The sequence below is a fragment of the Bufo gargarizans genome, chromosome 5 (assembly GCF_014858855.1).
Source record: "Bufo gargarizans isolate SCDJY-AF-19 chromosome 5, ASM1485885v1, whole genome shotgun sequence".
Classification (NCBI taxonomy): Eukaryota; Metazoa; Chordata; class Amphibia; order Anura; family Bufonidae; genus Bufo; species Bufo gargarizans.
This window is the reverse complement of record NC_058084.1, coordinates 314,011,499-314,037,801: the sequence shown is the minus strand read 5'-3', so window position 1 is coordinate 314,037,801 and position 26,303 is coordinate 314,011,499. Positions and strand designations below refer to the sequence as shown.

General features: G+C 45.5%; 1 protein-coding gene across 2 annotated transcripts in view; it reads left to right on the top strand.

Moving 5' to 3' along the window:
- Window positions 1-25,576, top strand: part of ACD (ACD shelterin complex subunit and telomerase recruitment factor) — a 72,228-nt gene extending 46,652 nt beyond the window's left edge. For both annotated transcript variants that reach the window (XM_044293735.1, XM_044293736.1), the window contains 5 exons: window positions 629-691; window positions 9,784-9,909; window positions 15,320-16,233; window positions 19,418-19,497; window positions 25,270-25,576. In XM_044293735.1, the coding sequence (XP_044149670.1) occupies window positions 629-691; window positions 9,784-9,909; window positions 15,320-16,233; window positions 19,418-19,497; window positions 25,270-25,336 (1,250 nt within the window). In that variant the 3' untranslated portion in view covers window positions 25,337-25,576. The remainder of the gene's footprint in view (window positions 1-628; window positions 692-9,783; window positions 9,910-15,319; window positions 16,234-19,417; window positions 19,498-25,269) is intronic.
- Window positions 25,577-26,303: the final 727 nt, after the last annotated feature.

Genomic DNA, 26,303 nt, shown 5'->3' with positions numbered 1-26,303 from the left:
CATGAAGTGCCTCCGTTTTAATGCTGATTGTCCCCTAACGCTGGACAAAAAATGATAGCAAGCAGCATTTTTCAGATTGGTGCTTTCAGGCCATGGACGCTGCACTGGTGCACCAAAGAATAAATATATCAGTTGTGTCCGACTCCTGATAAAAAAAACTGTCTGGACTCAACTTAAAGGGGTATTCCGGGTTGTTACAGTTATCCCCTATCTACATGATCGGTGGAGGGTCCTACCACTGACCTGCTCCGTTCTTTTCATGGCAGCTGCAGGGGGTACGGAGCCCCCGTTCTTGTGTTCGGTGGGGGTCCCAGCAGTAGGTATATGTGTATTCTACAGGAAAAGCAGCTGCCAGACACCTCTGGTGGCGGCTTTTCTCCAGGGAGAACAAAAGGATTGGGCAAAAATATTCATTTCTCCTGATGCTGCTTTCCTTGGACATCACTGTAGGGGGAAAGTCATAAGAGTGTTGGCCAAACCCTCCGTTCTCAGCGGGTTTGGTCTACAAAAGACTGTTGTGTATGGGGGCTTTTAGTCTTAAACTTTGGCAGTTGAGCAGACATATGGTGTGTTATATATATGTTTTAGGTCTTGATGGTAGAGTAACTAATTCGATTTTTTTCCCCAGAGTTCAGGTATGAAGGTCAGTGCCCCAGTGAAGTTGCAGAATCTTCTGAAGAAGATAATTCTTGTAAGTGTCAAATGTCCAAGGACTCATGTTCTAATTTGGTGTACCTCTCGTGTGCTGTGCTCAGGAGGCTAATTACAGTGTTTATGCTAACAACATACACAATTACATGACAGCTCTCTTCACATTACATTCATTGCTATCTGCATGGTTTTCACATTGAGGTGGCTAGTGGGTAAAATAAAATTGCAGGCCATATTGAGTCCTCAGGTCTGTGTATGAGGACCAGTCTATGATCTATTAGGGTTAGTGGTCAAGGGTTGTTCTGATAAGACAACCACTTTAAAGAGTAGTGATCATTCCATTGTTTATTGAAAATGACTTTTATATGTTAAATAATACTATTAATATAAAGAAGGGCTCATGCACACGCCCATTGCTCAGCCGTTCCGTGTATTAGGGACCGCAATTTGCAATCCTCAATGCACAGGCAACATCCGTGTGGATTCCGCAAACTGATCCAGACCCAGTGCCAGTACTTCCGTTGAATAAGGGCTCGTTCAAACGACCGTGCCATTTTTTTGAAGTTTCATGGGCAGGTGTGGGCAATTCCTTCATTATTTCATTCTCAATTAAGCACATAAAAGGCCTGGAGTTGATTTGAGGTGTGGTGCTTGCATTTTGAAGATTTTGTTGAGAAGTAAACATGTGGTCAAAGGAGCTCTCCATGCAGGTGAAACAAGCCATCCTTCATCTGCAAAAACAGGAAAAAACCCATCCGAGAAATTGCTACACTATTAGGAGTGGCAAAATCTACAGTTTGGTACATCCTGAAAAAGAAAGAAAGCACTGGTGACCTCAACAATGCAAAAAGACCTGGACACCCACGGAAGACAACAGTGGTGGATGATCGCAGAATAATTACCATGGTGAAGAGAAACCCCTTCACAACAGCCAACCAGCTGAACAACACTCTCCAGGATATAGGCGTATTAATATCCAAAACTACTATAAAGAGAAGACTGCATGAAAGTAAATACAGAGGGGTCACTGCACGGTGCAAGCAACTCATAAGCCTCAAGAATAAGAAGGCTAGATTGGACTTTGCTACAACACATCTTAAAAAACCAGCACACTTCTGGAAAAACATTATTTGGACAGATGAAACCAAGATCAACCTCTACCAGAATGAGGGAAAGAAAAAAGGTATGGTGAAGGCAAGGTACAGCTCATGATCCAAAGCATACCACATAACATAGTAACATAGTTTATAAGGCCGAAAAAAGACATCTGTCAATCTAGTTAGGCCTGTTATGCTGCAAGTTGATCCAGAGGAAGGCAACAAAAAAAACTTAAGGGGGGAAAAATTCCTTCCCGGCTCCAATCAGAATAACTCCCTGGATCAACGACCCCTCGCTAGTAGCTATAGCCTGTAATATTATTACGCTCCAGAAATACATCCAGGCCCCTCTGTAGTAGCTATAGCCTGTAATATTATTACGCTCCAGAAATACATCCAGGCCCCTCTTGACTTCCTTTATTGTACTCACCATCACACCTCCTCAGGCAGAGAGTTCCATAGTCTCACTGCTCTTACCGTAAAGAATCCTCTTCTATGTTTGTGTACAAACCTTCTTTCCTCCAGATGCAGAGGATGTCCCCTCGTCACAGTCACAGTCCTGGGGATAAATAGATGATGGAATAGATCTCTGTACTGACCCCTGATATATTTATACATAGTTATTAGATCTCCCCTCAGTCATCTTTTTTCTAAAGTGAATAACTCTAATTTCTCGCCCAGTTTCCTTGGGGGACACAGAAGACCTTGGGTATAGCTCATCTCCATAGGAGGCGTGACACTAAGTGAAAACTGTTAAGCCCCTCCTCCACAGCTATACCCTCAGCCTGGAGAGAGAGACTGCCAGTTTTTGCTTAGTGTCCAAGGAGGCAAGACACTCCCTGCTACTGCAGGGCTGTTTTCCCCTTGTTTTAAATTTTGATTTTTACTTTTTTCCTTTCTTTTTGTTCCAGATCATCAGGGACAACAGAGACGCACTAGACCTCTCTGTTTCTCCCGGGGTCGAGCTGCGCCAGTGCCGGTCATCCGCACTGCTGCCTCCCCCACAGAAGGCAAGGTGGATCAGGGCAGCCCAGCTCCCCTACATCCCGCCAGCACAAGGGTCGCCCGCACGCCAAGTCCCTCTTCCAGCGTCCTGCCACTACGGTGCCAGTAGCTGAAGGGGCGACCCTGCTGGAACGGACCGAGGGTGAAGACGGCTATGGTGAGAGATTGGCTTCTCCAGCCCTACGTCCCCCCCCTCACCCCTCACCCCACCCCGGTCTCCTGCGTGCCTGACTCCCATACTGACAGGGCCTCTGGACCCTTTTGTCCCTGCTAGCCCTAGGCTGGCCCCTGGCTGCCACAGGGCGACATTTTGCTCCCATAGGACATGGCACCCTTCTTCCTGCAAGAAGAATGCCTGGGGAGCTGCAGACCTAGCTGCCCCTGACGTAGGGGTTAGGCAGGATTCCCACCCTCACAGACCCGGTCTCAGGGTCCCCCTCCCTCTTACCGGCCACTGCTTCAGGGCCACAGGGCCCGCGCCTTGCTGCCCCTGGTCCATCACGGGCTCCGATCCGGTCAGCACTACTATTCCGGTGCGGCCAGGCGCCGCAAAAGATTTTAGGTTCCGCGGCTCCCGCGGCGGTCCGCCATTCCAGGCCTCCTTACTTCCGGCAGGCGGGGTGGGCTCCCGCGGCCAGCGAGCCACCATTCCAGTCCTGTCTCTCCGGCCGGCCGGGTGGGCTCCCGCGCCGGCGAACCGCCATTCCGGGCCCCTATCTCTTCTGGCCGGCGGGGTGGGCTCCCGCGGCCGGCATTGGGCTACGCCCAGCAGGTGGCGGTCGGCGGGGCTCCGCTACTTGGTCCCAGGCTTCGGCCTGCTGTGCCGCAATCCCGACCGGCCCGCGGGGTGGGCTCCCGCGGCCGGTTTGAAGCGCCGTTCCGCCCCAGGTCCCGGCGGTATGACGGGCCGGGGGCCGCAATTTAGCCCCCGGCTTCGCGGCCTACTAGGCCGCAATCTTCCGGTCTCTGGTGGAGGGGGCGGGAACTTCTCCAGGCGCGAATTTTCCCGCCTGGAGGTTCCTCCGCCCCCAGGGGATCGCACGCCGCCCTCCAGGCCGGATCCCTGTTAACCCTTTGGGTGCAGGCCGGCTCCCAAAATTGGGTCTGTATAGTTGGCCCCCATTTTTTTCTCAGGGCCCCTATATGGTGGCTCCCCTTTAGCCTCAGAGGCTGAGTTGAAAGAAAAAAAAAAAAAAAAAAAAAAAAATAAATGAAATAAAAATAATAGATCATGATTTCTATTGGGCTGCGCTTGACGCTGCAGCCTCATCAGTAATGCTGCATGTCTGCATGACCTCCTTCCACAGGCGGCATGGTGTTGCGCTCCCAGCCTGCGTCGCTGCTAGGGCATTTCCCCTTTTAGGCGGTTTTCTTGCCTCTTCCAGGATACGGCGCTGGCCAAGTGCATTCGGCCCTCTGTAGGCAGCATTCATCGTCTCTCCAGTTATGGTGCCTGCCATGTGCATTCCCCCCCCCCCTCCTAGGCGGGCTACTGCACTCTCCCTGGCTGGCCATGTGCATGACCCCCTTCTTGGGCGGAATGCTGCACCTTCACCGGATACGGTGCTGGCCTTCTGCACGACCCCCTTCCATAGGTGGAACGCTGCACTCTCTGGATTTGCTGCCGGCCATGTGCGTGACCCCCTTCCGTGGGCGGAACGCTGCACTCACTGGATTCGCTGCCGGCCATGTGCGTGACCCCCTTCCTGGGCGGAACGCAGCACTCTCACTGGATCTGATGCCGATCATGTGCATCCCCCCTTTTTTAGGCGGGATACTGCACTTTCACCGGATACGGTACTGGCTGTGTGCACGACCCCCTTCCAGGCGGCGCTGATGTGCTATGATGTACTTATGTACTATGTTATTATGCTGCACTCTCGCTGATGTGCTATGATGTACTTATGTACTATGTTATTGTGCTGCACTCTCACTGATTGCGCTGCCGGCCTTTTCTTAGGCGGTATGCTGCACTCTCATTGGATTCCCTGCCGGCCTTAGGCATGCCTCCTTCCCTCAGACAGCATACATACATCCCTCTGTCTTTGGGTGTTTCCTCGCAGGTACGTTGCTGGCCACGTGCATGTACCCCATACATGGCAGGGTGCTTGCACTCTCGCTGGATCCGCTGTCGGCCATGGGCATGACTCCTCTTCCGTAGGCAGTGTACGCACTCTTGCTGGATTCGCTGCCAGCCAGGGGCATGCCTTCCTTCCTCAGGCGACATGCACGCGTTCTTAGTGACTGTGGTTGTCTCTCGCCAGTACGTTGCTGGCCATGTGTATGACTCCCATGCATGGCGGTGTGCTCGCACTCTCCCTGGAGGAGATGCTGGCCATGTGCTTTACCCCCTTTTTCTGGGCGGTGTGCTACACTCACCGGATACATTGCTGGCCATGAGAATGGCCCTCTATCATGGGTGGAACGCTTGCACTTCCATTGGATACGGTGCTGGCCTTGTGCGTGACCACTTCTCACTTCAAGGGCAGAATTTGGCACGCTCCTGGGATTCACGGCTGTCCTTATGTGGCTGGGCTGGACTTGTACATGTCCCCATTCATTGGCAGAGTAGTTACTCTCTCGCTGAGTTCAGTGTTGGGTGTATTATTGCACACTCATTTAATGCTAGGATACCCTGTGCATGTTCCCCTTTCACTAGATGGACCTCCTGCATTCCTGCTGGTTTATAGGGTATGTCCTGCTTCTCTGAAGTAGGTTCGGCCTTAGGCATCACTCCCTTTTGGGACTGGTCTTTGCACTCTTGCCAACTGTAGTTGGCCAGGTACAATTTCCCCCCTTTCGGGGTGGACTGATTGCGTTCCGTCGCATGCTATACTGGTTTTGTGCATAACTCCCTTTCAGGTTGCACTTTGCGATTCCGTACATGCTGTGGCGCTCTGGGACGAGCCCCCCTTTTTTCTAGGTGGGTTGGCCTTCTCGCTGCTTGCGGGGCTGCTCGTTCGTATGCCTCACCTGCTTCCTGCGGCATACCTTTGTTTCTTGGGAGCCGATGCTTGCCGCCAGCCTTGCACTCGTCCCTAGGGAGTTCCTTCTGTCCTCTTGACCGGACAGGCTCTATTTCTCTCTGCTGCACCGAGCTGGGTGGTGCTCATTCATTTAGTTGGCCTTTCATTCCAGGGAGTGTTCGTGGGTCCTAGATGCATGCCCTTTGCGTCCTTCTGCAGCATTGCTTCCCTGCGCTAGTGGTCCCATGGTCGAGAGTGCTGTTGTCTGCGGGCCTCTCGAATTCTTCATTGGCGCTGTCAGGACTGCGGTTCCCTTGCCTGCCGCAATTTCCTCCTCTTCGGATGCAGTGTGGTATGAGTCCTTCCTCTTGGCGCCTCTACGCTTTCTGTCTGATCTGCTGCCGGGTTCGGGCTGCTCTTCTCGGGACGGTCACCCAACTTCTCTTGGGTGCTGGATTACCCAGGTCCGGAGGACCTCCGCCTTGGGTTCTTCAAGGTATTCGCCTTCTGCGAGGCGGTGGACCGGGCGTCTCACAGTGTAGCGGGTTCTGTTTTTGAGCTGTCTTATGGCTTCCCTGTTGCCCACTCCTCCTCCTTTCGGTTGGAGGGTGTTATGTCGGCCTCTGTCTCGACTGCCTCTTTTCGCCGGCTTTGTTTGGCTCCCGCTCTATACAGATCACTCCGATGTGGCTTCCCACAAGACTACGGAGGCTGTGTTTTCACTGTCCTCCCCTCTGGGGTGAGCCTGGTTGTTCCTGTGGATGGTTCCGGTGTTCCTTTTGGCCTCGTACGGTCTCCCTTGTTCGCGCTGGCTGTATTAGCTGTGTGCTTATTTACCGAGTCTACCGCGTTCTGTCCTCCCGCTGGGTGCAGATTGCGTGGCCCGTTCTAAGACGATGGTCCTGATGTAGACTTACCTTCTCGGTAACTTGGGGGGACTACCTTTTCGGTTCAGATTGTCCTTTGATCCCACACAGGGGCTGTTCAACGTGGTTACATCAGCATGGTCTTTAGCCTGCCTTCTCCTGGCGTCTGGCGGATCCTTTTGGGTCTTTGCATCTGTCCTTCTGCTCCCCATTCGGGTGGATGCGGGTCAACGTTGTTCGGGGCCGACGGGGCTAGTTTTGTCGACCCTTCTGCCCGTGTTACTGGTCTGCGCCTGTTCTCATTGGGTTTCGCCTGCTTGCCAGGCGACTCCAGCGGGTTCACTGCTGTCCACTCCTGGCTGTGTCTCGTCCAGGTTCTGTCGTAAGATTTAGGGTTTTTTGTCTGGGGTTCTGTGGAAAGCTGTGCGTTCCCCACTCTGAAGTTCTTTCCCCATGGTTCTGTCTTTTGGTTGAGGTGTCAAGTGTCGGCGCTGTTCTTCCTCTTCCAGCGTTCCCGACCCTCTGGGCCTGCCAAGACCTTCTTCCTCGGAGTGGCTCTTTGGTTCCTCTGTGCTGTCCTTCGGTACCGCCCTGGGGACTATATCCAGAGCTCTCGGCGCTCCAATCTTGCCCTTGGAGCTGTTACAGGAGTTCACTCTATCCTTCTGTCCTGTACGGTTGTGTTCCGTATCAGTCGTGTCTCTGACGGGTGCCGGCATGGCCCCCTTTTTTTGTTATGAGTTTTCTGTCCTTTCCAGGACAGGGCTGTTCTGCATCTCGTTTCTTCCTTCCTTCCTTCCTTCTGAAGGTGGTGTTGCCTTCGCTTCAACACCTCACCTATTTGGACGTTGTTTGGGCCTGGCCGTTGTTTACTTGGAGATCTCCGACTCTTGCAGTCGTTCGGCCTCTTGGGTTTCCAGGAGGTCTGTTCATAGGGTTGGCGGACTCCAGGGTGGTTTTCCTCCGCTTGATCAGGTTGGCTATTGCTGAGGTTACCGCACCTAGGGCAGGATTCTGTCTTTGGTGTCACCGTTCCTTTCACCAGAGCGGTCGGTGCCTCCTGGGCCGGAGGCATTGGGCTTCGGCCGTGCATTTGGGCACGGTGGCCACAGGTCTGCCTTGCACGCCTTTCTGAGTTCTACAGGGTGCATACTCTGACTTTGGCAGATGCTGCCTTACCCCGCCTGGGTTTACAGGCGGCGGTTCATTGATGCCTTTCGGGTGCTTCGCCTTGGTGTTGTGGTCCCTCCCCCTTTTGGACTGCTTTTGAACGTCCCAAGGTCTTCTGTGTCCCCCAAGGAAACTGGGCGAGAAAACGAGATTTTTGTATAACTTACCAGTAAAATCTCTTTCTCGCTCTTTCCTTGGGGGACACAGCACCCACCCATTAATTGTTTTTTCTCTGTGCGTTTTCCGAGTTTTTGTTACCCGTTGGGTAGTTGGCTTGTTGGTTCCTTGTTGGACTTTGCCTTTTCTCACTGCTTGGACACGCAACTGGCAGTCTCTCTCTCCAGGCTGAGGGTATAGCTGTGGAGGAGGGGCTTAACAGTTTTCACTTAGTGTCACGCCTCCTATGGAGATGAGCTATACCCAAGGTCTTCTGTGTCCCCCAAGGAAAGAGCGAGAAAGAGATTTTACTGGTAAGTTATACAAAAATCTCGTTTTTGATAATCTATCAGGGTACTGTAGTCCACCCATTCCAGTTATTACCTTAGTTGCCCTCCTCTGAACCCTCTCCAGCTCTGCTATGTCTGCCTTGTTCACAGGAGCCCAGAACTATACACAGTACTCCATGTGTGGTCTGACTAATGATTTGTAAAGTGGCAGGACTATGTTCTCATCATGGGCATCTATGCAGCTTTTGATGCAACCCATTATCTTATTCGCCTTGGCATTATCTGTAAAACATGGCGGAGGCAGTGTGATGGCTTGGCCTTGCATGGCTGCCAGTGGCACTGGGTCCCTAGTGTTTATTGATGATGTGACACAGGACAGAAGCAGCCGGATTAATGCTGGGGTTTTCAGAGACATGCTGTGTGGTCTAATGCAGCCAAACTGATTGGTCGGCATTTCATAATACAGATGGACTATGACCCAAAACATAAAGCCGAAGCAACCCAGGAGTTTATTAAAGCAAAGAAGGGGAATAATCTTTAATGGCCAAGTCAGTCACCTGATCTGAAACCAATAGAGCAGGCATCCTCAAACTGCGGCGCTCCAGTGGTTCCAAAACTACAACTCCCTGCATGCCTACAGGTATCAGCCTACAGCAGGGCACTGTGGGAGTTGTAGTTTTACAACAGCTGGAGGGCCGCAGTTTGAGGATGCCTACAATAGAGCATGCATTTCACTTGCTAAATACTAAACTTCAGACAGAAAGGCCCACAAACAAACAGCAACTGAAAACCGCTGCAGTAAATGCCTGGCAGAGCATTAAAAAGGAGGAAACACAGCCTCTGGTGATTTCCATGAGTTCAAGACTTCAGGCAGTCATTACCAACAAAGGGTTTTCAACTTAACATTTTATTTACAATTATAGAATTTGTCCAATTACTTTTGAGCCCCTGAAATAAAGGGATTGAGTTTAAAAAATGCTTTAGTTCCTGAAAGCTGAAAGTCTGAACTTCAACTGCATCTGAATTGTTTGGTTCAAAATCCATTGTGGTAATGTACAGAGCAAAAATTAGAAAAAGGTTGTCTGTCCAAATATATATGGACCTAACTGTATATCTTGGTTTCATTTGATGCCTATAGCGGTAAGGGGCGATATACCGGATTTTCTGCCCTGTAACCTTCCATCACCCTTTTTTTTGCAGACTTGTGTAATCAAGATTTGTTTGTCTTCTACTTTGGAAAACACTTTACAGAACACTAATCCCTGGGGATCCTCTTCTACCTCTGAGACTGCCATATTTATAAGCTGTGTGTCTATATTTTTCTGTATCTAAGTAATAGAACATTTGCTTGTACCCAGACATATGCGGTACATACTGTACTTTTTATTTTGGGAATTTGGTATTTTGTTTGATTTTGTCTACTGTTCTAAATGGTCACTGTCATTTTAAAATTACCAGAGGTCTCAGCATTTGGACCCTCACAAGTCAAAGTTCTGTGTCTATCCATCTGTTATGTGTATCCTTTCAAGATTAGCTGATTTTATTTATTTATTTCTCCCCCCTTGATACCTCATGTGTCCAGCACAGCCATACAGTACAGCGTTGTCTACTCTTTCAGAGGAGACCATTGAGGTCGAGCCAAGCAGTCAATCTGGAAATCCCTGGAACAAGCTAAATTCCCTTTGCATCAGTGTTCCTCCAAGTTTGGGTGAGTAGGACAGAGGGGGAAAGAGTCTTTAGATACAGAAGTAGATAAACCCAAACATGAAACAGCAGATTGCAAGGATACCGCCTTTTTTAACATGTTTTTATTGAAAATATATCTCAGTGGTAAGCAAAGTACAATACAAATATGACATAAAGAGGAAGACTTATTGTCTTTGAAATCTCCTACAGGATGCCACTAATTTATGACAAGGTGCAGGCCTCCTCATAAATTAGGCGCATCCTCCAGCAGTCTGTGCACCAGAATGAAATGTACAGCAGCTGTGAGCCGCCATAGATTTCTGACGTCATTTGCAACTGATAACAGGCGCAATTGGAGATAAATGTGGCAGATCTGTTGCCGCAGAAATGGCACTTGTGCAAAAATTTGTTGCAACTGGTGTTTAAAAAGTCGCCAGTGCAAGGTTTGCAAGTTTCTTACTCCAGAAAAGTAGGATTTCTGAGTAAAAAGCTGAATAACTCCTGACAGGACTCCTTGTAGGGACAATGAGAGTCCTGAATCCCCGCCTACACACACAGTGATTAACAGAGCCTTCTATTTCCACAGTAATCCAGGGAGAGCTGTCAATCATCCGGTGTAGGTGGAGTAATCAGGACTCTCACTGGCTCTCCCAGGAGTCCTGTCAGGATTTATTCCGATTTTTACTTAGAAATCCTGCTCTAAATCTGATAAATCTCTATATATCACAGAGCTCATTTTCTCTCCGTTACAGGATATCCTGCTCTCAGATAAGGCAGCAGAAGTCACCTGACATGTTTGCTTTAACCCCTTCAGGACCTTGTGATTTTCCATTTTTGCGTTTTAGTTTTTTTTACTCCCTGCCTTCATAGAGCTATAATTTTTTTTATTTTTCCGTTCACATAGCCGTATGATGGTTTGATTTTTGCGGAACAAGTTGTACTTTTTAAAGACTGGACTTCCAACGTACATGTATGGCGGAGGTCCGGAAAGGATTAAAGTGACCCTCTAATAAGCATCTTATTTGACATTGGGCATTGATACATTATTGGATGTTGAACAGTACAGTTGTGGGACAACCATATAACACCCAGTGAGTATGTTCCACAGGGTCTATTAATTAGAATAGGCTCTGTGCGTGATACGTCATATGGTTGTTTTGGCAACAACTATGCTGATGTTAACCTGGTACCCCGTGCCTGCGATTATGTCCCTACATTTATTCACTGGCGCCGGGCTTCCTCACTTTTCCCTACTACTGCGTGCAGCGGGGTTCTTAGCTGCGGTCTGCATTCCTGCCGCCGGCATTCCCCTCCTGGCTCTGAGTTGAGCTTGTGCTTCGGCTCAGAGTTGGTTGTGTACATATAGGGTGTGTGCGGGCGTGTCTCTCCTCCTTATCTGAGGCAGCATGCATACGCCTTCTATCTTTCCATCCTATGGCTGGTCTGCGGGACGTATTTAAAGCCGCCTCCTTCTACAAGAGCTTGTCTAGCCCTGTGTGAAGGTGTTTAGCGTGATTCTGCTTTACTGTGTACCGGATCCTGCTTCTTGATTAAACAGACTTTGCCTCATTGCTTTGCCCTGACTATGCTTCAGTATGATCAGCCTCTGCCTTCCCAGCACCCTCTGGGTGTACCGTACCACCTAGAGGTCAGTCCAGTGGGTCCACACCATTATGTCCCAACCCCCCTCAGAGGTAGCACCTGGTACACCCCTTGGGAAAGTCTATCCTCACCATCAGAGGTAGTGTGAAGAACGAGGGTTGTACTTAGAGCTCGCCCTCTAAAGGAGTTGATCTCGTGGGACAGCAGGTTTGCACCCGCTGAACATAACAGCTGACAAGTGAGCTGCAAATACCTGTTTTTTATGTTATGTGAACAATAATTGCAATAATTGTATAAACAAGCAAATGTGCCTGTGTAAACAATAAAGGGGTTCTCCAAGGTTTGTTAAAATTTGGCATGGATCAGGGGTTTTTGCAAAATGAAGAGAAGAACCTTACTTGCCTTAAAGAGGGCCTGTCACCTCTTCTTGCATTACCCATGAAATAACAATTCTGAATAAATTGTGAACTGTGTGTATTCCTTGTGGTGGTTGTGTCCCTACACAGTCTGTCACTGGACATACTGTGCAGGTACACCCCCCCCCCCCCCATCTGGTCATGACCAGCTGTCAATTTATTTAAAAACTTTTATTATAAATAACAGAGGAACAGCACAACGGAAAAGATGTTCCAAAATTATTTCCTGTGGATTGCAATTATTTACTAAAACAGCCATGTCTGGAATGGTATCAGGTCCTCTTTAAAATGTCCTGCCTGTCCCACGCTGCTGCTCCAAACCCCACTGAACCAGTAGCAATGTCACATTTATAGTTTCCATGACCGCAGTACCCAAACATTCGCCTCAATGGTCACATGTGCATGAATGGCACGTGACTGCTGAGGGCAGGGATTGGCTGCATCGGTCACGGGGATGATGTGCGACACATCACTGCTGCAAGCCCCATGAGGATCGAATCTGTAGGACTGGCAGGGCCTTATAAACCCCATCCCCCCCCCCCCCCCCCCCCCACACACACACACACACACACACACACACACACACACAAACATCATCCTGAGCAGGGTTTGGTCAAGCAGAAAAGGGCAATACTGTTTTGGGCTGTGTGGCTGCAGGTAGGAAGGGGACTCTTCAGAGGGCTATTGCTCAAGCTAGTATAGAACTACAGCCGCAATCTTTGTCTTGTTTTCAAATACCTTGGCTTTAAAACAAGACCAAGAAAACAGCTCTAGTCGTACTGTAGCCTGAATTAGGGCATTTTGAAGTGAAAGATGTGTATACTGTACTTGCAGTTCTCACTTCAGCCTTTGGAGGAGAGACACAGACCTTCCCCCTGTCCCTATATGCGTTTAGACATAAACCCTTCTTGTTATCTCCTTCCATATCAATTATAGACAGCATATATAGTCTCTGATTGTTACATACAGTGTATTCGGAAAGTCGTCAGATCCTTTCACTTTTATCACATTTTGTTATGTCGCAGCCTTTTTTAAATTTATTTACTAGCAGAAGGACTCTGCTTCGCACGAGTATATTTTATCTTTTTCATTTAATGTTTGCGTGTGTCGTTAAAAGATATCGACAGTATCCACTATAACAGTGACATCTACAGTGCCCCGCCCCTTTAACAGTTACCTCCACAGCGGCCTGCCCCCTTAACAGTAACATCCACACCGCCCTCCCCTTTAACAGTGACCACCACAGCGGCCGCCCCTTTATTAGTAACCTCCACAGTACCCCGTCTCGTTAACAGTCATTTCCACAATAACCCGCCCCCTTATCAGTGACCTCAACAGAGCTCTGTTACCTTAAAATTTGACCTCCACAACACCCCGCCCCCTTAACAGTGACCTCTACAGCACCCGCCCCTTAACACTGACCTCCATAACGGACTGTCCCCTTAACTGTGACCTCCACAGTTCCCTGTCGCCTTAACAGAAACCTCCACAGTGCCCACCCCTTTAACAGTGACCTCCACAGCATCCCGCCCCTTATCAGTGACCTCCACAGCGGCCGTCCCTTTATTAGTGACATCCACAGTACCCCACCTCCTTAACAGTGATTTCCACAATACCCCGTCCCCTTAACAGTAGCCTCTACAGCAATCTGCCCCTTCACACTGACCTCCATAGCCGACCATCCCCTTAACTGTGACCTCAACAGCAGCCTGCTCCTAGGGTGGTCAGAGGTCCGATTTTAGGCCAGACAGTCCGGCTTTCAGACTCCCTGTCCGGTGCAGGGCCTGGACAGACACAGGGACAGCACTGTGCTGTCTAAGTGTGAGCTGCAGGGAGAAAGTCCCCCTCCCTCCCACCCCTGCAGCTGACAGAAGTTGATTTTTATCTTCATTTTTCCAATCTCTGTCGACTGTGGAGTGGGAGGGGGCGTGGCCTAACCGGATCAGGGGCATGGCTTAGCGGGACCTGGGGGCGGGTTTTTAAGTCCGTTTTTTTAGGGTGGCCTAAATGGCCACCCTATCTGCCCCTTTAACTGTGACCTCCACAGCACTCCGCTCCCTTAACAGTGTCATCCACAGATTTTACTCACTTATATAGCGCTGACATATTCCGCAGTGCTTTACAGACATTATCATTGCTTGCTGTCTCCTGTGGAGCTCACAATGTAAGTTACCTATCAGTATGCCTTGTGCTAAAATAAAAAAAGAATATGTCTGTACTTTGCTCCATTCAGTTTTCCCTACACCCTGACCAGTCTCTCTGTCCCAACCACTGAAAGACGCCCCTACAGCATGATGTTGCCGCCACCACCATGCTTCATTGTAGGGATTGTATTGGGCACTGAATGAGCAGTGCCTGTTTTCCTCCAGACATGACGATTAGTCCAAAAAGTTCAATCTTGGTTTCATTAGACCAGAGAATCTTGTTTCTCGCAGTGTGATAGTCCTTTAGGTACTTCTTTGCAAACTCCAGGTGGGCTTTCATCTGTCTTTTACTGTGGGGAGAGGCTTCTTTCTGGCCACTCTGCCATAAACCCTAGATTGGTGTAGTGCTGCAGTGATGATTGATCTGGCAGTTTCTACCATTTGCACACAGGCTCTTTGGAGCTCAGCCAGAGTGATTACTTAGTTTGGTGGAGTTGCCAGCTCTAGGAAGAGTCCTGTTTGTTTTAAACTACTTCCATTTAAGAATGTTGTAGGCCACTGTGCTCTTGGCAACTTTCAGTGCAGCAGAATTTTTTTGTACCCTTCTTCAGACATGTGCCTCCACAAATTTCCTGTCTCTGAACTCTACAGGCAGTCCTTTCCTCCTCATGGCTCGGCTGTGCTGAGATGTGTGCAGAGAGTGAGGACGTAGGCACGCTCTGTGACCTTGCACTGTGCAACATTGAGGTCACATTGTATCTCAGGAATGGTGGCGGCATTTTTTTTGTCTGAGTGGGGGTGTAATTAACATTGGTCTTATCTGTAGTCTGAGCAGAGGTCTGATTAACATTGGGGGTCTGATCTGAGGTCTGATGAAAAAAAAAAATATATATTATTTTCCTCCGCTGAAATCTATGTAGGGTGAAAAATATTTTGGAAAAGAAAATGGTAGAACATAGCAAAAACGGTATGAATTCATGATGACCCACAGAATATAGTTAAGTAGGATGCATTGCAATTAGCTCGTATTAACCCCTCACTTGTATAGAAAATATTCACATATAGCCCCAGAGATGCATACAATATGTAATGCCCCCACAATTTCTTCGTGTAAGTCTCATGCAACTCTTTTAATACAGATCTATAGGTAGTTTAACTAAAATATACAACGTAAAAACAATATGCTATCTGTTCTTCAATCTACATTGTATATACTGGGTTATTATGCACCTATTTAATTGTTGTTTTCATTTCTGTTCTTGCATTATAGATTCCCAGCCAAAGTGCTCACATTCTGGTGCCCAAAAGAGAAGAGAGAGTGAGGTTGACTCGGATCAAGACAGTAGCACTCCTGATATATTCACAAGTGTTGCAGATATATCTATGGATGACTCTTGTAATGACAAGATAGAGATTTTCCCTTTGCTGTTTACAGGACATGTTTCCAACCCACAACAGCCTAGTACAAGTAAAACCCAGCCTACCCATGCCAGTAGTGAGCCTAACCCTCACTGCAGACAAGGAAACTTAAATACCAGTATTGCCTCTGTCAGTCTGACACATCTTACTCAAGACTCAGTAAAAGACTTACCACAGAGACGTTTGTCAGTGGAAAGTACAGTTCATGTAAGTCCAATGAAGTCTTATACATCAGAAATGAAAAGCAACCCTGAAAGTAAAAGTGATGACATCGATAGAGAGAAATTCTCTTCTCCGAGAACAAGGAAAGCCTCAAAGAGGAAGCAAACTTTGGAGGATCTGGAGAGCACTCTTTCAGACCTGGAGCAGCAGGAGCCGGAGTATGTAGACAGGCCAGATTGTTTGACTACTACTTTGCCTTCTGCTGGAGAAATTGACAAAGTGTCTGATAATGGTGGTCAGACTGCAATAAGTAAGCATATAGAGAAAAGAGAAGCAGCAGTGCCTGTTTCAGGTGTCCAAAAAAATCATAAATCCAGCAACAAGAGAATAAAAAGACATAAACCTATCTTACAGTTTGTGTGCAATACAAACATCCTCGCAACTAAAGACTCTGCAAATGATCAGTTAACTGCAAAGGGGCTTAAGACAAGTAAAGTCTGCATACAGGAAGCACCCGCTAAGGAAAGGCATGGACAGTCTCTGCCTTTGCAGGCCAAAGAAAAGATCATAGTAGACACCGTGGAAGTAGGAACCACTAAACTGGTGAGGAATAGAGCTGATCATTGTGATTATTGCTATGTGATACTAAAAGGGAATTTGTTACTAGTTTGTTTTAGTTTTTTGGAGAAAAGTCAGCACTGTTGATCCTCTCCCTAGGAGTGGGTGTTCTGCTAAAGGGAATCAGTTGCCTCCCAAGGCCCTAAAAAAACACCTATGAAACCCACACTTCCAATTTCATCTTCTTAACTCAAACACCTTTTGCCAATTAGCTCTTGGAGAAATCATTAACACAGAGGTAATTCCAAAGGAACTGTATATTGTATAAGATGGCCAGATGTGAAATAAATGAGTTTGTCTGGCATCGGATAACTTTTTTGTAACAAATATCATGCATTACATGAGGTAGGTACAAGATGTGTCCGCAGCTACAAGTATAATCCCTTTAATTAGTATTATCTTAATTAATATCTTGACAGGCATTTTCAAATATTGCCCATAAAGCTTAGCCTTTAAGATACCTTAAAGGGGTTTTCCCATCTCAGACAATGGTGGCATATCGCTAGTGCAGTGCGCTCCCATTTACTACTAAGGGGGAGCAGCGCTTGGTGGTGGCCGGACCCCGGAAAACCCGTGGTCCTCCTGCCACCTCCTTCCCCGCTCTGTTCTCTGTGTCTGTGCGGGTCCCGGAGGTGGGACCCGCACCTATTAGACAGTGGGGGCATATCCTAGCAATATGCCCCCATTGTCTCAGATGGAAATACCCCTTCAAAAGTCTGTATACCATATGGCACGATCTGACAAAGTGATGCATTGTATATTGTTTGTATGCAATCAGAAGAACCTTTCATACTATAAACATGTTTTCTGGGTTTCAACAGAAGGGTATGGTGCACCTCAAAAATGCATTTATAGGTTGAGACTTAAAGGGGTTGTCTCATCTTAGGCTACTTTCACATCTGCATTTTCCCTTCCGGTTTTGAGATCCGGCAGAGGATCTCAAAACCGGAGGAAAACTCTTGAGTTTTTTCCCCATTCATGGTCAATGGGCAAAAAACTGGGCAAACTGTAACGTAGTTCACCAAAATGCATTCCGTTCCAGTTTGTTGTGTTCCCATGCTGGACATAAAACTGCTGCAAGCAGCGTTTTTGTGTGCAGCATGAGAAACTGAATATACTTGAGCCGGCACCAAAAACCATGCAAGTCAATAATGATGGATCCAGGTTTTTTGGACATAAAATAACCGGATACAGCACCCATTGACTTACAATGGTTTTAGTGACTGATGCGGTACTTGAAGTAAATGGAGCAATGGCCACACTTGCACGGTGCACTCTCCATTAAATTCTATGGGACTTCGAAGCTTGCGCGACTATTTTCGGAACTCCCATAGAATAATGGATAGCACTCGTGCAAGTGTGGCAGTGCGCTCTACTTCACTTTCGGAGGTAGCTGTGGGTCCCAGAAATGGGACCCGCAGTTAGCTGACATTGATATGTCACCAATGTCTAAGATGAGACAACTCCTTTTAAGAAAGTGTTAAAGGGAACCTGTCACCGGGATTTTGTGTATAGAGCTGAGGACATGGGTTGCTAGATGGCCGCTAGCACATCTGCAATACCCAGTCCCCATAGCTCTGTGTGCTTTTATTGTGTAATAAAACCGATTTGATACATATGCAAATTAACCTGAGATGAGTCCTGTATGTGAGATGAGTCAGGGACAGGACTCATCTCAGGTTAATTTGCATATGTATCAAATCGTTTTTTTTACACAATAAAAGCACACAGAGCTATGGGGACTGGGTATTGCGGATGTGCTAGCGGCCATCTAGCAACCCATGTCCTCAGCTATATACACAAAATCCTGGTGACAGGTTCCCTTTAAGTCATATACAAGCCTTTGGGACCTTGTGTGTCTGCATCCAGGACTGGGTAGCACTTTTTTTTATTTTTATTTTACTTGGATGACTGCCTTCTTTAAATCTAGTCTAAGCAGGTCTGTCTCTCCCAGTAGACATTTCTTGTATTCGGTAATTTTTATCTTGAATGATCTACATTGCTGTTTTCTAACCAGGTCATCAAAGGGTTTCTAATGTTAATAATGAATCTTTCATGTACTGGCTTTCAGTTCACAGAAACGTCATGCCTTATAGCAGGATTTGCAAATACATATTTATCAGCATGGACCTCCAGGGCTTTTACAGATACATCGTGTGGATAGGTGATAAGTTTGTATTGTGAACAGCGGGGGCCGTACGGTGGCTCAGTGGTTAGCACTGCAGCCTTACAGCACTGGGGTCTTAGGTTCAAATTTGCATGGGTTTCCTCCGGGTACTCTGGTTTCCTCCCACACTCCAAAGACATACTGATAGGGACCTTAGATTGTGAACTCCATGGGGGCCATCAAATGATGATAATGTCTGTAAAGTGCCGCAGAATATGTCAGCGCTATATAAGTGAGCAATATAATAAAACCCCTTGAAAACTCTTGTATGGCCACACGTTAAGGTTTCTTGAAGCCAAAATAAGGTATACCTCATGAATGGAGAGCAAGTATGAAGATGCAACTGGTTTTGACCTAAAACACTACCTCAAAAAACCTGAACGTATGGACATTAGGGATGAGCAAAACACCTGAAGTCGATTCGCATAAAACTTTGTTCTAATACTGTACGCAGGAGCTCCTTAAAGTATTAGAATGTATTGGCTCCGATGAGCCGAAGGTATTGCTTTGCAAAGTCTCACAAGACTTTGCGTAATAACTTCATAAGTTAATTTGTACTGTAAAAAAACATTTCCCAAACTCGGGTTTGGTTCCAAGGTACCAACCATCATCCCTAGTGGACATCCCGCTGTCAATCTATCTAAAATAGTAACCAGAGTGAAATTTTCACCTTATTTACAGCAGGTTTCTAAAATATACCTATTAGCCAAACCGATTCTGATGAAAGTACCAGAAAAAGCAGCCACAGGGAATTTGACTTCCTCACTCCTGCTCAGTTTTAGCACTTTGACATTCTAACAGCATTTCAATGGCAAAAACCTGAATTAAGCTCACTGCGATTAGTTATACATTGAAACCTGAAAAGGGAACTTTTGCTTTCATAAATATATAAGTAATAAAGAGCCACCACCTTACGGAGCTAAAAAAAAAAAAAAAAAAAAAAAGTTATATCGTAATATTAGCAAAGATACGGTGGGTAATGATTGAATTCCTTTTTCACAGGCCCACCGTGATGGATCGCCCTTTCAGTATAAGTACAAGCCTCCCTCTGAAGAGCTCTGTGCCTGTGTGAACGCTATACAGTGAGTTATGTGTGAATAATGTTTAAATCTACAACATAAGCTTGAGACACATGTACCATATAAAAACAGGTGACACCTCCTGCTATAACCACATACCGGTTAAACATCAAGAACACAGACGTCACCATAATGTTCCACCACTCATGCATGTGGCAGGATAATAAGCGGACCCAGTGGGGAATTATTTTTCTCTTCTTAAAATCGAACTAGAAAAATATCTTGCTGCTTTTGAGAATAGGATGCAACGCTACATGTCTCCACTTCAAATCAGCAGTAGCAGCTTCTCCATAAGAAGCAATTTCTCGTATTCTGCTGGTGATTTTCTTCCCACATAAAGGAGTTGTTCGACCCCTAACTTTTCTTCTGGTCCCCTGTGGACCAGAAGTGTGATGCTCCGTTCGTCATCACAATTCACTGTCCTCGGTAGTCATGTGTCACTTGGGGACAAGTGAATGACTGCATTATTGCACAGGACAAAGGACAGGACGTCATACTTCCAGTTCACAGGGGACTGAAAACAACAGGGACCAGACGGTCAGCGCTGGAACAGAGATGCTTGGAAGAGCCATCCTGACTTGAGGGGGATCGGGGCTACATGGACTTCCTAACAGCGCAGCCCTGATCTCAACACTCACTGAGAAGATCGGAGCTGCGCTGTAGGATTTGAGCCTGCTGCTCAATGCTGTGATTGGTCAGTCAAATCTGACTGACCATTTAAAGTGATCCAAAGGCAGGCACCACACTGAATGGTTCCCTGCCGGGTGCCCGAACAGCTCAGCTGTCCGTGACACCCGTTTAGATGCCAGTGTCACCGCAAGTATATTAACTAACACAAGTAACTAACACCACCTCATGACGTACACAGTACATCATTGGTCATTAAGGGCTTAATTACTTTTGAACAACCCAGCCCCTTAAATTTTTGCTAGATTATATTTAGTGTTGAGCGGACTTGTGTTTTCCAGTTCAGCGTACAAGATTCGGGTTATCGAAGAATTCCATTCTAGATTCCACTACCACGGACCATAACTTATAGCCCGAACCTTGTACACCGAACTTGAAAACCCAAGTTTGCTCATGCCTAATTATAATATATTCTGGGTTATCAGACAGTTTTAGAAAACATAAAAAAATATTTGTGAGAGTAACCAGGACGTTTCCTCAAAAAAATAAAAAAAAATAAAACCTTTAAAAATGACCCCCAGCAGGATCCAAATTGCAAACTGTAATGTACTTACTTTTGAAATATTTTTTTTCTTTGTTAAAGGCTCCTTAATGGTTATAGCCAGTTCAATCTTTTCAAAGTTCCTCATTATTCTGCAGTGGCAGATTATCATAATATCGTGTCCGATGCCAGAATAAAGATGTTGTGATTTGGTTTGGATTACCGATTTAAAAATATTACCCATACATGTTAAGGTAAATTCACATCTGCGCCATCCAGAACTCCACATCCGGCATAGCCAGATAGTGCTGCGTACCACCAGACCCCATTGACTATAATGGAATCCGACCTCTTCCCAGGAAATGCCGGCTTTTGGCCACACAAAAAACGTTGCACGCAGAAAGTGTTGGGATCCTATTATCATCTGTGTGGTCCAGCGCTATTCGGCACTATCTGGCTATGCTGGATATAGAGTTCTCTCTAGGAACAGCCTACTGGATGCCAGAGATGTAAACATACCCTAAACCAGATCAACCAATCAGTAGCGTTTAGATTCTGTTCACACCACGCTTCAGCTATATTTCAGTTATGTCTTTTATTTTATTTTTTATTTACAAATGCCTTTAGGTCATGAATATGTTTTTAAGGGTACTAAATAAATATATATATATCATGATTAAAAAAAAGGATAGTAGGATACTAAATGATTTTTAATGGACCCATAAAAAGAATGGTTTGTAGATTTGTATCAGTAATGTGGTGTTAACACAGTGCAGGAGATTTAGTAAAATGTGACAAAAATGTATTATGTGTTCTGACGCTATATAACACCTAGCTTCGCAGTTTCAAAGTGTTGAGAGAAAGAGGTGTATTTCCTTATAGTCGTGCACTATTTTTAGGCAGAAGCTATTGGTATACAGCGAGGAACAGAAGTATTTGAACACCCTGCGATTTTGCACGTTCTCCCACATTGTAGGTGCATTCCCACTCTGAGAGACAGAATTTTAAAAAAAATTCTGAAAATCACATTGATTTTAAAGAATTTATTTGTCTTGCACTGCTGAACATAAGTATTTGAACACCTGAGAAACAGCAAGAATTCTGGCTCTCAAAGACCTGTTACTGTGCCTTTAAAAAGTCCACCTCTACTCCACTCATTAATCTTACTTAGTAGCACCTGTCTGAGCTCTTTAAAGACACCTGTCCACCCCACAGTCAGACACCAACTACTACCATGGGCAAGACCAAAGAGCTGTCAAAAGACACCAGAGACAAAATTGTGGACCTCCACAAGGCTGGAAAGGGTTACGGGGCAATTGCCAAGCAGCTTGGTGAAAATAGATCAACTGTTGGAGCAATTGTTAGAAAATGGAAGAGGCTAAAGGCGACTGTCAGTCTCCCTCAGACTGGGGCTCCATGCAAGATCTCGCCTCGTGGGGTATCACTGATGATAAGAAAGGTGAGGAATCAGCCCAGAACTACAAGGGAGGAGCTGGTCAATTACATGAAGAGAGCTGGGACCACAGTTTCAAAGGTCACTGTCAGTAAAACACTACGCCGTCATGGTTTCAAATCATGCATTACACGGAAGGTTCCCCTGCTCAAGTCATCACATGTCCAGGCCCATCTGAAGTTTGCCAATGACCATCTGGATGATCCAGAGGAGGCATGGGAGAAAGCCATGTGGTCAGATGAGACCAAAGTAGAACTTCTTGGTCTAAACTTCACTGGAGGAGGAAAAAGAAGGATGAGTTGCATCCCAAGAACACCATCCCTACTGTGAATCATGGGGGTGGTAAAATCATGCTTTGGGGGTACTTTTCTGCAAAGGGGACAGGACGACTGTATTAAGGAGAGGATGAATGGGGCCATTTATTGTGAGATTTTGAACAACAACCTCCTTCCCTCAGTCAGAGCATTGGAGATGGGTTGTGGCTGGGTCTTCCAACATAACAACGTCCCTGCTATAACTTTAACCCCTTCAGCACCGAGCCACTTTTCACCTTAAGGCCTCATGCACATGACCGTGCAGTTTTTTGCGGTCTGCAAACCGCGGATCCACAAAAAACGGAAGGCGCCCGTGTTTCCTTCCGCAATTTACGGAACGGGCGCTGGCAATATAAATGCCTATTCTTGTCCGCAAAACGCGGACAAGAATAGGACATGTTATATTTTTTTTTAGCGGAGCCACGGATGCGGACAGCTCACGGAGGGCTGTCCGCATCTTTTGCGGCCCCATTGAAATGAATGGGTCCATTTTGGCGGCTCGGATGCGGACCCAAACAACGGTCATGTGCATGAGGCCTAAATCCCAGGCCAATTTTTGCAAATCTGACGTGTCACTTTATGGAATGATTTTATTTATCCAAGCCATTCTGAGATTGTTTTCTCCTGTCGCATTGTACTTCATGTTAGTGATAAATTTGAGTCAATGTGTGAAAAAATGAAATTTACTAAAAAAGTTGGAAAAATTTGCAATTGATGACATTTGAATTTCTCTGCTTTTAAGGCAGAAAGTGATGCCTCATAAAATAGTTATTACTTTACATTTCCCATATGTCTAATTTATGTTTGCATCATTTTTTTTTTATATGTCGTTTTATTTTTTTAGGATGTAACAGGGCTTACAATTTTAGAAGCAGTTCTTCAAATTTTTAAGAAAATTTCCAAAACCCACTTTTTTTTAAGGACCAGTTCAGTTATGAAATCACTTTGTGGGGCTTACATGATAGAAACAACCTATAAATGACCCCATTTTAGAAACTACACCCTCAAGTTTTTCAAAACTGATTTTATAAACACTGTTAACCCTTAAAGTGTTCCACAAGAATTAAAGGAAAATGGAGGTGAAATTTTCCATTGTAATCAATTTTTCCTGCAACACAACAAGTGTTAACAGCTAAACAAACCTCAATATTTTGTTTTACATCATAAAGCGTTTTTTAAACAAATCATGTTTTTGTGTCTCCATTTTCTGAAAGCCATATTTTTTTTGCTTTTTTTTCTGCCGAACATCGTGTAGTACCTCATTTTTTGTGAGAATAGACTTTTTTTTTTTTTTACTATTTTTGGGTACATATGATTTTTTGATTGTTAAATATTATACTTTTTTGGTGCAAGGTGACCAAAAAATGGCTGTTTTGGCCCAGTTTTTTTTTTCCCATGGCATTCACCTGAGGGGGTAGATCATGTGATATTTTTTATAGAGCAGGTCGTTACAGATACAGAAATGCCTAATATGTGTACTTTTTTTAAATGTATTTCAGTTTTACACAAAAAAGGCATTTTTGAAAAAAAATATCATGATTTGAGTCTCCGTATTCTGAAAGCCAAATTTCTTTTTATATTTTTATATTATCTTTTGTAGGGGCTCAATTTTTGCAGTAAGAGTTGACATTTTTATTGGTACCATTTTTGGGTAGATATGTTTTTTTGATCTTTTAATATTACACTTTTTGGGGCAAGGTTACCAAAAAATGTCTGTTTGCCACAGGTTTTTTTTGTTTTGTTTTTATGGCATTCACCTGAGGGGGTAGATTATGTGATATTCTTATAGAGCGGGTCATTACGGACAAAGCAATACCTAATATGTCTATTTTTTATGTTTGTTACATTTTACACAGTAAAAGCATTTTTGAAAAAGAAAATCATAACATGAGTACTAACAGGAGCAGTGATGGTCAGTTCGCAGTGTTCGCCAGCGAACACATGCGGGCTGCCATCTTTAGTAAGGCAGACTCACCCGTCCGGCGATGCACAGGTAAGCCCTTACCTGTGCCTTTGCCGGGAGCCAGTCTGAAATCAAATGCAGTCACCAGGAGCAGGCAGTTGCGAGAACAGCCCGATGAAGGCCTTCGGCAGTTGTTCTCGGAACTGCCTGCTCCCGGTGACTGCATTTGATTTTTAGACCGGCTTCTGGCACAGGTAAGGGCTTACCTGTCCATCGCCGGACGGGTGAGTCTACCTTACTAAAGATGGCAGCCCGCATGTGTTCGCTGGTGAACACTGCGAACTGACCATCACTGAACAGGAGTAGTGTGAATATGAACTTTTATTCTGCTAGATTCTGTTCCTGCAAATGACCAGGAGCTTTACTGCAAATTGCTCTCTCCACTGAACTGTTTCACAGCGCCTTCCCGCTGCTTTAAGTCATAGCTGTAGTGGTCTCCTGTTTAGATGCTACAGTGGTCACACAGGCACTGTAGGCGCATTGGATTATTTTTTGGCTAATTTGCTCCATAAATAGGTCTACAATGTGATGCATTATTATGTGCCAAACTTTGGTGCATTTTAAGACCAGGTCTAGGTGTATATATTAGTATATTTGCCTCATTGTTTAGATCAATTTAGACACAATGGGGGAGATTTATCAAAACGGGTATCAAGGAAAACTGACTTAGTTGCCCATAGCAACCCTTCAGATTCCACCTTTCATTTTTCAGAGCTGTTTTGAGAAATAAAAGGTGGGATCTGATTGGTTGCCAGTTTTGATAAATCTTCCCGACTGGGTCACAATTTACTCTTAATTTTGATGGAGATTGCATACAGTAGTTTAAAAAGTTGCATCTAGAATTGCACCAAATGTATTTATATATATTTTTTAACAGGATGCCAGCAGATCTGTGTGATTGGGCTGTAAAGATGTTGTCAGAAGTACAAGAAAAAGTTCTGTAAATAGCTATTCTACCCACTTAACATTACATTAACCTGCCCATAAGCCTAAACCTCATAGATATTGTTCTTGCCTGCACAGAAGACTCACGTTAGACCAGCAAAGAATCCGCTTCCAAGCAGCTTTTGTTACAATGTTTGTAATTTACGGAAACAAACCTATTTTTTTTTTTTACATAAAAAGAGTAAATAACAATAAAATATCACCACTAATGATTAAAATATGTTTGGTCCTTTGCTAAAGATGAACTGTTGTTTGGTGGTTTTCTTCCCTTTCTTTCTCCCTTTTGCTCAAGGTAAATCTCTAAGAGGTAACTTATAAGAGAAAAAGATGACATTGAAAAAACCTTTTTCTGACTTGCTTATCAGTATTCATTATTATCTACTTTTGTTCTTCATAAAAGAGTGTCAGTTTTGGCCACTTTGCTTACAGCGCTATATAGGTGTTGGGGAGAGCAATATAAGCATACCGATAGTGATGATCACACAGGATGCCTGATCAAGAAATCCAAGTTTTAATCCCCAAGGCATCAATCACAAGTACCAGGAGGTGGTCCCCTCAAGTGCAATGCCTTGTGCTTTCTGCACTGAACATTCCTCAGCCCTTCCCCTGTGCTGTTAATGAGAGATACAGCATCCAAATAGGAGACTGTTAGAGTCATAGACAGAGGGGAAGGTTTGGAGAAGCATTCCATGCAGAAAGCCCAGAGCCCTGCACTTCAGGGAACCCACCTCCTGGGCAATTGATGTGCTGATGGAGTAAATCCTTGAATTCTTGGTCTTACAGCCTACTTGACCATCACTCTCGCTAGGTTTACGCTGCTCTTTCATTTTTTTTCTTATTTTTAGAATACATTTCGGGGTCTTCGGAACCAACGTCTAGTTTTCAATTACATTACATAGAGGTACAATATTTATAACTTACAATGAATGTCCCAGGACCACTCTTATTACATAGTTTCTTTGCTTT